General features: G+C 38.5%; 1 protein-coding gene across 2 annotated transcripts in view; it reads left to right on the forward strand.

Annotated features, from left to right (window-relative positions):
• The window catches only part of sema6cb (semaphorin 6Cb), a 185,240-nt gene extending 173,706 nt beyond the window's left edge, over positions 1 to 11,534 (forward strand). For both annotated transcript variants that reach the window (XM_061982832.1, XM_061982833.1), the window contains one exon: positions 8,975 to 11,534. In XM_061982832.1, the coding sequence (XP_061838816.1) occupies positions 8,975 to 10,230 (1,256 nt within the window). In that variant the 3' untranslated portion in view covers positions 10,231 to 11,534. The remainder of the gene's footprint in view (positions 1 to 8,974) is intronic.
• The last annotated feature ends 341 nt before the right edge of the window (positions 11,535 to 11,875 follow it).

Here is an 11,875-nt window from a genome sequence, read left to right on the forward strand (position 1 = left end):
AACGTTCATTATCAAATATTTTCTCTATTTGGAAATGCTTAAATGTGTCAAAAAGTAATACTATGTAGAGTATGCAACTGACAGGGCCCCACTGTGATTATAACCCCCCCTGACCCTGTGATGTCCCCTGCCTGACCTGCCTGTTAGACTAACACCTGACCCCGCCCCCTTAAAGCTGCAGTCCCACGTGGTGGAGGTAAAGGTGGGCGTGGACTGTCACTTTAAGACCGAGTGAAGAGCGTGCATGTGTGTAGCGTGCATGTGCCTAGCGTGCATGTCAAGTGCGTGCGTGTGTTCTTCAGTGGCACCGTCCCACCAGGAAGAACATGAGAACATGTAGAGGTGGAGACATCGTCCTGATTGGCGGTCAGCTGCAGCCAATGGAAAGAAAGTGTGGCCGAGCTTTGAAATATTGATGGAGTTCAATGGTGAACACTTCGAGAACCTTCCCTCCTGCCAGGGGACCTTGTCCAAAACGTGGATATTTTTATTTAGATGATTGACTCCAGCTATTCACATGTCCTGGACAGCGCCCCCTGCTGTGTGATTGTTGTTTGGCAATCAGCCAACCAATCAGGAGGTCACATGTGAAACAGTGGAAGCCATCTTCAGACTTCCTCATGACGTCTTGTTAGACTTTCTTGTCTCCTCGTCTGGCCACGACCATCTGTCTTGTTATTGGTTGCCATGGTAACCTGTCCTCCCCTGACATGAGGGTGTCCGCCTGTTTGACAAACTGGCCACTTCATTAGGCACACTATTACAGTATTTTAACCCACGATTATGTACTACTTGGAGTAGTCTATTGTACTTTGTTGTAGTATTACATTGTAAGTGTAGTAGTGTAGTATGGTTTATTAAAGTTGAAGTAGTGTGTTGTGGGTTATTGTAGTTGTAGTAGTGTGATGTGGTTTATTGTACTTGTAGTAGTGTATTGTGGTTTACTGTAGTTGTAGTAGTGTGTTGTGGGTTATTGTACTTGTAGTAGTGTGTTGTGGTTTATTGTACTTAGTGTGTTGTGGTTTATTGTACTTGTAGTAGTGTGTTGTGGTTTATTGTACTTAGTGTGTTGTGGGTTATTGTACTTGCAGTAGTGTGTTGTGGTTTATTGTAGTTGTAGTAGTGTGTTGTGGTTTATTGTACTTGTAGTTGTGTGTTATGGGTTATTGTAGTTGTAGTAGTGTGTTGTGGTTTATTGTACTTGTAGTAGTGTGTTGTGGTTTACTGTATTTGTTGTTGTGGGTTATTGTACTTGTAGTAGTGTATTGTGGTTTATTGTACTTGTAGTACTGTGTTGTGGGTTATTGTAGTTGTAGTAGTGTGTTGTGGTTTATTGTAATTGTAGTAGTGTATTGTGGTTTATTGTACTTGTAGTAGTGTGTTGTGGTTTACTGTAGTTGTAGTTGTGGGTTATTGTACTTGTAGTAGTATGTTGTGGTTTGTTGTAGTTGTAGTATTGTATTGTGGTTGTAGTAGTGTGTTGTGGTTTATTGTACTTGTAGTAGTGTGTTGTGGGTTATTGTACTTGTAGTAGTGTGTTGTGGAGTATTGTACTTGTAGTAGTGTGTTGTGGTTTATTGTAGTTGTAATATTGTATTGTGGTTTATTGTACTTGTAGTAGTGTGTTGTGGTTTATTGTACTTGTAGTAGTGTATTGTGGTTTATTGTACTTGTAGTACTGTGTTGTGGGTTATTGTAGTTGTAGTAGTGTGTTGTGGTTTATTGTAATTGTAGTAGTGTATTGTGGTTTATTGTACTTGTAGTAGTGTGTTGTGGTTTACTGTAGTTGTAGTTGTGGGTTATTGTACTTGTAGTAGTGTGTTGTGGTTTATTGTAGTTGTAGTAGTGTGTTGTGGTTTATTGTACTTAGTGTGTTGTGGGTTATTGTACTTGTAGTAGTGTGTTGTGGTTTACTGTAGTTGTAGTTGTGGGTTATTGTACTTGTAGTAGTGTGTTGTGGTTTATTGTACTTAGTGTGTTGTGGGTTATTGTACTTGCAGTAGTGTGTTGTGGTTTATTGTAGTTATAGTAGTGTGTTGTGGGTTATTGTACTTGTAGTAGTGTATTGTGGTTTACTGTAGTTGTAGTAGTGTGTTGTGGGTTATTGTACTTGTAGTAGTGTGTTGTGGTTTATTGTACTTGTAGTAGTGTATTGTGGTTTACTGTAGTTGTAGTAGTGTGTTGTGGGTTATTGTACTTGTAGTAGTGTGTTGTGGGTTATTGTACTTGTAGTAGTGTGTTGTGGTTTATTGTACTTGTAGTAGTGTGTTGTGGTTTATTGTACTTAGTGTGTTGTGGGTTATTGTACTTGTAGTTGTGTGTTGTGGGTTGTTGTAGTTGTAGTAGTGTGTTGTGGTTTATTGTAGTTGTAGTAGTGTATTGTGGTTTACTGTAGTTGTAGTAGTGTGTTGTGGGTTATTGTACTTGTAGTAGTGTGTTGTGGTTTATTGTACTTGTAGTAGTGTGTTGTGGTTTACTGTAGTTGTGGGTTATTGTACTTGTAGTAGTGTATTGTGGTTTATTGTACTTGTAGTAGTGTGTTGTGGTTTACTGTATTTGTAGTTGTGGGTTATTGTACTTGTAGTAGTGTATTGTGGATTATTGTACTTGTAGTAGTATGTTGTGGTTTGTTGTAGTTGTAGTATTGTATTGTGGTTTATTGTACTTGTAGTAGTGTGTTGTGGTTTATTGTACTTGTAGTAGTGTGTTGTGGTTTACTGTATTTGTAGTTGTGGGTTATTGTACTTGTAGTAGTGTGTTGTGGAGTATTGTACTTGTAGTAGTGTGTTGTGGTTTATTGTAGTTGTAATATTGTATTGTGGTTTATTGTACTTGTAGTAGTGTGTTGTGGTTTACTGTAGTTGTAGTAGTGTGTTGTGGGTTTTTGTACTTGTAGAAGTGTGTTGTGGTTTACTGTATTTGTAGTTGTGGGTTATTGTACTTGTAGTAGTGTATTGTGGGTTATTGTACTTGTAGTAGTGTATTGTGGTTTACTGTAGTTGTAGTAGTGTGTTGTGGTTTACTGTAGTGTGTTGTGGTTTATTGTACTTGTAGTAGTGTGTTGTGGGTTATTGTACTTGTAGTAGTGTGTTGTGGTTTATTGTACTTGTAGTAGTGTGTTGTGGTTTATTGTATTTGTAGTAGTGTGTTGTGGGTTATTGTACTTGTAGTAGTGTGCTGTGTTTTATAGTAGTTGTAATAGTGTGTTGTGGGTTATTGTACTTGTAGTAGTGTGTTGTGGTTTGTTGTACTTGTAGTAGTGTGTTGTGGTTTATTGTACTTGTAGTAGTGTGTTGTGGGTTATTGTACTTGTAGTAGTGTGCTGTGGGTTATTGTACTTGTAGTAGTGTATTGTGGTTTATTGTACTTGTAGTACTGTGTTGTGGGTTATTGTAGTTGTAGTAGTGTGTTGTGGTTTATTGTAATTGTAGTAGTGTATTGTGGTTTACTGTAGAAGTGTAGTGTGGTTCATTTTAGTTGTATGAGTGTATTGTAGTTTATTTTAGTTGTAGAAGTGTACTATGGTTTACTATAGTAGTATATTGTAGTTTTATTTAGTTGTAAAAGTGTTTTGTGTGTTATAGTTGTAGTATTGTATTGTGGTTTATTGTAGATGTAGTAGTGTGTTGTGGTTTATTGTACTTGTAGTAGTGTGTTGTGGTTTATTGTACTTGTAGTAGTGTGTTGTGGGTTATTGTACTTGTAGTAGTGTGTTGTGGTTTATTGTACTTGTAGTAGTGTGTTGTGGTTTACTGTAGTTGTAGTAGTGTGTTGTGGGTTATTGTACTTGTAGTAGTGTGTTGTGGTTTATTGTAGTTGTAGTAGTGTATTGTGGTTTACTGTAGAAGTGTAGTGTGGTTTATTTTAGTTGTAGTAGTGTATTGTAGTTTATTTTAGTTGTAGAAGTGTACTGTGGTTTACTATAGTAGTATATTGTAGTTTTATTTAGTTGTAAAAGTGTTTTGTGTGTTATAGTTGTAGTATTGTATTGTGGATTATTGTACTTGTAGTAGTGTGTTGTGGTTTATTGTAGTTGTAGTAGTGTATTGTGGTTTACTGTAATTGTAGTAGTGTATTGTGGTTTACTGTAGAAGTGTAGTGTGGTTTATTTTAGTTGTAGAAGTGTACTGTGGTTTACTGTAGTAGTATATTGTAGTTTTATTTAGTTGTAAAAGTGTTTTGTGTGTTATAGTTGTAGTATTGTATTGTGGTTTATTGTAGATGTAGTAGTGTGTTGTGGATTATTGTACTTGTAGTAGTGTGTTGTGGTTTACTGTAGTTGTAGTTGTGGGTTATTGTACTTGTAGTAGTGTGTTGTGGTTTATTGTAGTTGTAGTAGTGTATTGTGGTTTACTGTAGAAGTGTAGTGTGGTTTATTTTAGTTGTAGTAGTGTATTGTAGTTTATTTTAGTTGTAGAAGTGTACTGTGGTTTACTATAGTAGTATATTGTAGTTTTATTTAGTTGTAAAAGTGTTTTGTGTGTTATAGTTGTAGTATTGTATTGTGGATTATTGTACTTGTAGTAGTGTGTTGTGGTTTATTGTAGTTGTAGTAGTGTATTGTGGTTTACTGTAATTGTAGTAGTGTATTGTGGTTTACTGTAGAAGTGTAGTGTGGTTTATTTTAGTTGTAGAAGTGTACTGTGGTTTACTGTAGTAGTTGTATTTAGTTGTAAAAGTGTTTTGTGTGTTATAGTTGTAGTATTGTATTGTGGTTTATTGTAGATGTAGTAGTGTGTTGTGGATTATTGTACTTGTAGTAGTGTGTTGTGGTTTACTGTAGTTGTAGTTGTGGGTTATTGTACTTGTAGTAGTGTGTTGTAGGTTATTGTACTTGTAGTAGTGTATTGTGGTTTACTGTAGAAGTGTAGTGTGGTTTATTTTAGTTGTAGTAGTGTATTGTAGTTTATTTTAGTTGTAGAAGTGTACTGTGGTTTACTATAGTAGTATATTGTAGTTTTATTTAGTTGTAAAAGTGTTTTGTGTGTCATAGTTGTAGTATTGTATTGTGGTTTATTGTAGATATAGTAGTGTGTTGTGGTTTATTGTACTTGTAGTAGTGTGTTGTGGTGTATTGTACTTGTAGTAGTGTGTTGTGGGTTATTGTACTTGTAGTAGTGTGTTGTGGTTTATTGTACTTGTAGTAGTGTATTGTGGTTTACTGTAGTTGTAGTAGTGTGTTGTGGGTTATTGTACTTGTAGTAGTGTGTTGTGGTTTATTGTACTTGTAGTGTGTTGTGGATTATTGTACTTGTAGTAGTGTGTTGTGGTTTATTGTACTTGTAGTAGTGTGTTGTGGTTTATTGTAGTTGTAGTAGTGTATTGTGGTTTACTGTAGAAGTGTAGTGGGGTTTATTGTAGATGTAGTAGTGTGTTGTGGTTTATTGTACTTGTAGTAGTGTGTTGTGTTGTGGTTTATTGTAGTTGTAGTAGTGTATTGTGGTTTACTGTAGAAGTGTAGTGGGGTTTATTTTAGTTGTAGTAGTGTATTGTAGTTTATTTTAGTTGTAGAACTGTAGTAGTATTTTGTAGTTTTATTTAGTTATAAAAGTGTTTTGTGTGTTATAGTTGTAGTATTGTATTGTGGTTTATTGTAGTTTATTGTAGTTGTAGTAGTATATTATGGTTAATAGTTGTAGTCGTGTATTGTAATTTTAGTAGTGTATTGTAGTTTATTTTAGTTGAAGTGTAGTTGTAGTACTTTATTTTAGTTGTAGAAGTTTACTGTAGTTGTAGGATTGTATTGTAGTTTACTGTAGTTGTAGTAGTATATTGTAATTTCATATAGTAGTAAAAGTGTATTGTGGTTTATTGTAGCTGTAGTAGTGTGTTGTGGTTTATTTTAGTTATATAAGTGTATTGTGGTTTACTGTAGTTGTAGCATTATGTCGTGGTTTCATTTAGTTGTATAAGTGTATTGTGGTTTACTGTAGTTGAAGTAGTGTGTTATGGTTTATTAAAAGTTTTAGTAGTGTATTGTGGTTTATTGTATTTGTAGTAGTGTATTGTTTACTGTAGTTGTAGTAAATTATTATAGTTTAATTTATTATAAGTGGATTGTGGTTTTAGTAGTGTATTGTTGCTTATTGTAGTTGTAGTAGTATATTGTGGTTTATTGTAGTTGTGGAATTGCATTGTAACTTATTTTAGGTGTATTGTGATTTACTGTAGTTGTGGTAGTGTATTGTAGTTGTCGTACTTGTAATTTCTTGTAGTTGTAGTAGTGTATTGTAGTTTCATTTAGTGGTAAAAGTGTATTGTGGTGTATAGTTGTAGTATTGTATTGTGGTTTATTGTAGTTGTAGTGTTTCATTGTGGTTTATTGTAGTTGTAGTAGGGTATTGTAGTTGTAGTAGTGTAATGTAGCTGTTGTACTTGTAGTGTATTGTAGCTGTTGTAGTGGTGTATTGTGGTTCATTGTAGTTGTAGTACTTGCAGATTATTGTAGTTTTAGTAGTGTAACATAGCTGTCTTACTAGTAGTGTAATGTAGCTGTCGTACTTGTAGTTGTTGTACTTGTAGTGTTTTGTAGTTTCATTTAGTGGTAAAAGTGTATTGCGGTTTATAGTTGTATTAGTGTATTGTAGTTTCATTTAATGGTAAAAGTGTATTGCGGTTTATAGTTGTAGTAGTGTATTGTAGTTTCATTTAGTGGTAAAAGTGTATTGCGGTTTATAGTTGTAGTAGTGTATTGTGGTTTATTGTAGTTGTAGTAGTGTAATGTAGTACTTGTAGTTTCTTGTAGTTGTAGTAGTGTAACGTAGCTGTCATACCAGTAGTGTATTGTCGTTTTCGTACTTACAGTTTTTTGTAGTTGTCGTAGTGTAGTGTATTGTAGCTGTTGTACTTGTAGTGTATTGTAGTTGTAGTAGTGTATTGTAGTTGTGTAATGTGACTGTCATACTTGTTTTCGTACTTACAGATTATTGTAGTTGTATAATGTAGCTGTCGTAATTGTAGTTGTAGTAGTGTAATGTAGCTGTCGTACTTGTAGTTTCTTGTGGTAATAGTCTATTGTAGCTGTTGTACTTGTAGGTTCTTGAATTTGTAGTAGTGTTGTGTACTTGTCGTACTTGTAGTTTCTTGTAGTTTCATTTAAAAGTGTATTGTGGTTTCTTGTAGTTGTAATGTTGTACTGTGGTTAGTTGTAGTTGTAGTAGTGTAATGTAGCTGTCGTACTTGTAGTTTCTTGTAGTAGTGTAATGTAGCTGTTGTACTTGTAGTTTTCATACTTTCAGTTTCTTGTAGTTGTAACAGTGTATTGTAGCTGCTGTACTTGTAGTTTCTTGTAGTTGTAGTAGTGTTGTGTAGTTGTCATACTTGTAGTGTATTGTAGCTGTTGTACTTGTAGTTTCTTGTAGTTGTAGTAGTGTTGTGTAGTTGTCATACTTGTAGTGTATTGTAGCTGTTGTACTTGTAGTTTATTGTGGTTTATAGTTGTAGTAGTGTATTATAGGTGTTGTACTTGTAGTTTCTTGTAGTTGTAGTAGTGTATTGTAGTTTCATTTAGTGGTAAAAGTGTATTGTGGTTTATTGTAGTATTGTGGTTTATTGTAGTTGTAGTAGTGTATTGGAGTTGTCGTACTTGTAGTATCTTGTAGTTGTAGTGTATTGTAGCTGATGTACTTGTACTTTGTTGTAGTTGTAGTAGTGTAGTTTCATTTAGTGGTAAAAGTGTATTGTAGTTGTAATGTTGTATTGTGGTTTATTGTAGTTGTAGTAGTGTAATGTAGCTGTTGTACTCATAGTTTTCGTACTTGCAGTTTCTTGTAGTTGTAATAGTGTATTGTAGCTGCTGTACTTGTAGTTTCTTGTAGTTGTGTAGTTGTCATACTTGTAGTGTATTGTAGCTGTTGTACTTGTCGTTTATTGTGGATTATAGTTGTAGTGTATTGTAGTTGTCGTACTTGTAGTACCTTGTAATAGTGTATTGTAGCGGTTGTACTTGTAGTTTATTGTAGTTGTAGTAGTGTAATGTAGCTGTTGTACTCGTAGTTTTCGTACTTGCAGTTTCTTGTAGTTGTAATAGTGTATTGTAGCTGCTGTACTTGTAGTTTCTTGTAGTAGTGTTGTGTAGTTGTCATACTTGTAGTTTCTTGTAGTGTATTGTAGCTGTTGTACATGTAGTTTATTGTGGTTTATAGTTGTAGTGTATTGTAGTTGTAGTTTTTGTAGTATCTTGTAGTAGTGTATTATAGCTGTTGTACTTGTAGTTTCTTGTAGCTGTCATACTTTTAGTTTTTGTTGTTGTTTTTGTACTTGCAGTTTCTTGTAGTTGTATAGTGTATTGTAGCATCTTGTAGTAGTTTTATGTAGTTGTCGTACTTGTAGTTTCTTGTAGTAGTGTATTGTGGTTTATTGTAGTAGTAGTGGTGTATTGTAGTTTCTTGTACTTGTAGTGTATTGCAGTTGTCGTACTTGTAGTTTCTTTTAGTTTTTGTAAGTGTATTGTGGTTTATAGTTGGTGTGTTGCGGTTTATCGTAGTTGTAGTAGTGTTTTGTAGTTGTCGTACTTGTAGTTTCTTGGTGTGTGAATCATTCAGGTGTAGATTGTCCAGTCTTGTGCAGGTCTACTTGCAGGAAGTGTTTCTGGGATGAGGTTTTCAGTGACTGCCATCTGCTGTCATTTCATCCAAAGATGATTTCTGACTTTTTACTGTGCTCATTCACCAATCTTTGATTCATGTCTGCAACACAAAAGTATTGGGACACAGTGAGTGGACTATTGAGTGTTCTACTTAGTGGGAACTTTTCTGTTCCCACTGAATATAAATGTTCATTTTGTCATTCCAATAAAAACAATTGACAATAAAGCGTATATGTATTGGAAGTTTGCCAAGACGCAGCACACTCTGTCCTCCATCAATATTTCAAAGTGACTTTTCAGCCAGCGCTGCGGTCCAGCCAGGTCCACCGACCTTGTTTGTGTCCCTCACTGCTTGCCAAAGGTCAACGTTGTCTTTTGTGTTTCCAGGCGTGAGACGTCCCCCCGAGGCGGACAAGTCCAACCACAGCGTCCACTACACGCTCCTCATCGCGTGCGTCCTGGTGGCCTTCGTCCTGGGGGCCTTCCTGTCCGGCTTCCTGGTGTCCTGCTACTGCAACCGCGTAGGACACAAGACCCGGAAGCTTCCCAAAGACCCCGAGGTGCAGATCCCGCACGCTCTGTCCCTCCGCAACCTGGCCAAGCTCAACGGCCTCCTGGACGGACCGAGCAAGGAGGACAAGCTGGAGGTGTCGTCCCCCAAGATCTACAGTTCCTTGTTCCCCAGCAGCAAGGAGCTGCTCCCGCCCAGGAGGGGCGCTCCTCACGGAATGAGCATGGGGGACTTGGTGCACCCTTTGCGTCCCCACTCCGAGCTCTCCGGTCTCCCGACTCCAGACTCCACCCCGGAGCTTCCCATCAAGAGCATGAAGGCTTTCAAGAACCACTGGGAGAAGAACCACAACTGCAACAACGCCTGTAGACCCTCCTCAGCTGTGACGCCCCAGCAGGTTTTCACTTACGGGGGACAGTTTCTGGGGGCGGGGCACCTGCAGCCTGACGACCGCAAAGTCCACAACCTGTCCCAGCAGCACTATCCCGCCTACGCCCACAAAGTCATGGAGGTCACCTCCTTGGACGAGCTCCTCAAGCACATTCACGAGGGGGGCGGGGCAAAGACCCCTCAGCTGATCAGCCCGTCGGGTCTGGCGGCCGGCGGGGCAGGGGGCCAGCTCGCCTACGCCAACCGCGTCCAACCTCAGATTCCGGAAACCGAGTCGGCGCCATACTATAGCTCGTCCACGTTGCCCCGAGACAGCCTCACGCGGCGCATGGACGTCCCCCCCGACTTGCCTCCCCAGCACCTGTCCACGCTGGAGAGGAGACACTCCTCCCAGAGGCACTCGCTCATCGCCGCCGCCGCTAAGATGCCCGGCGGCGGCGGTGGCGGCTCCGTGATCCCTCGCCACCACAGCTTCAGCCAACGCAACTGCAGCGCCCACCAACCCCCGCCGCTGCTCGCGCGCATGAACTCCACGGGCAGCGCCGGCGAGGGCCACTACCCCCTCCTCCCGCATGGCTACCTGGCACGCCAGCACAGCTACAACATCGAGCAGCACGACACCCCGCAAAGAGGGGCCATCGTACGACGAGGCCCCTCCCTAAAACCTGACGCCCCCCCCAAACCGCTCTTCATACCCGCCTCGTCGCCGCTCAGCCAGCAGGCCAACAACTTCCACTACTAGGTCGCCGTCTTTAAAATGGAGGACCGCCTACTTAAAGATGAGCCTTGTACCATATTGGTATTGTTCTCTTTTTACGTGACTCGTTAAACTACAACTCTGAGCACCACCACAGCGATGCTAACGGCTAAGCTAAAAGCGAAGCTAACAGCGATGCAAACAGCAATGCTAACGTTGCACAACAGACTACGGGAAAGTGGGTGGAGCCTGTTCTTGTTTTTGCGTATCAACTTTAGCGATGTCGTCATGTTGCTAACCAGAATGTCTTTCTATTATGCATGTACAGTATGTGTACATATAGACTGTATGTGCGTGTGCATATATATCAATATATATATATGTGGATGTATGTAAGCTGTGGTGAAAAGCTAGCAAGAAAGTCACTTTTGTATTTGCCTTATTACTCTCCCAACACACCAGACAACCTTGCACCTGCCAGTCCGCTTTGGAGTTAACCCTTCTCTGTCCACAAATGACGTATTTTTCGGAGTATAAGTCGCTCCAGAGTATAAGTCGCACCGGCCCAAAATGCATAATAAAGAAGGAAAAAAAACATATATAAGTCGCACTGGAATATAAGTCGCATTTTTGGGGGGAAATGTATTTGATAAAAGCCAACACCAAGAATAGACATTTGAAAGGCAATTTAAAATAAATAAAGACTAGTGAACAACAGTCTGAATAAGTGTACGTTGTATGAGGCATAAATAACCAACTGAGAACGTGCCTGGTATGTTAACGTAACATATTATGGTAAGAGTCATTCAAATAACTATAACATATAGAACATGCTATACGTTTACCAAACAATCTGTCACTCCTAATCGCTAAATCCCATGAAATCTTATACGTCTAGTCTCTTACGTGAATGAGCTAAATAATATTATTTGATGTTTTACGGTAATGTGTTAATAATTTCACACATAAGTCGCACCCCCGGCCAAACTATGAAAAAAACTGCAACTTATAGTCCGAAAAATACTGTACACACGCGATTTAGTTGCGCTGTTAGCGTTCCGAAGCGGACTGGTGGGCGAAGAAGTGTCTTCCTGACTTGATTATTATTTGTTTCTTTCTTAGTCTTTTCTCTCTCTTTTTTTTTTGTTTTTTTTTTGATGACTGTGAGCTGAAGGCTCGCTGAAGAACTTTGACGTTTCTTTGGGAACGTTTCAGTCCGGCTGGTGCTTCGCAGACGAGTGAGGGGCCGGCGTCTTTTTCACTGGGAACATTTTGGACCCGCAGAGGCCAACAGTCCCGTACATACTACAATAATTGTGGCTAAAGCTTGTAAATAAAGAAATATTCCTGACGAGCCAAATGTCCAAGCTGTGTGCTCTATTTCATCACGATATATTTCTCGTTTTTATACTTGTATATTTTATATTTATATACTTGTTGGATTATTTTACTTTTGGAAGCATCTCAACATGAATGTGAACCTGATATTTGGGGGAAATGTGTCTTGGCCTAATCTGCATCTAATATTTTAGGTGTCCCTAATATTTTGACCTCTTGTGTACCTAATATTTTGTCCATAGATGTACTTAATGTTTTGAGCATAACTAATAATCAGGCTAAAAGAGTATTTTGACCACGACTACCTAATGTTTTGGGTGTGCCTAATATTTGGACCACAGGTGTATCTAAT

The sequence above is a fragment of the Nerophis lumbriciformis genome, linkage group LG21 (assembly GCF_033978685.3).
Source record: "Nerophis lumbriciformis linkage group LG21, RoL_Nlum_v2.1, whole genome shotgun sequence".
Lineage (NCBI taxonomy): Eukaryota > Metazoa > Chordata > Actinopteri > Syngnathiformes > Syngnathidae > Nerophis > Nerophis lumbriciformis.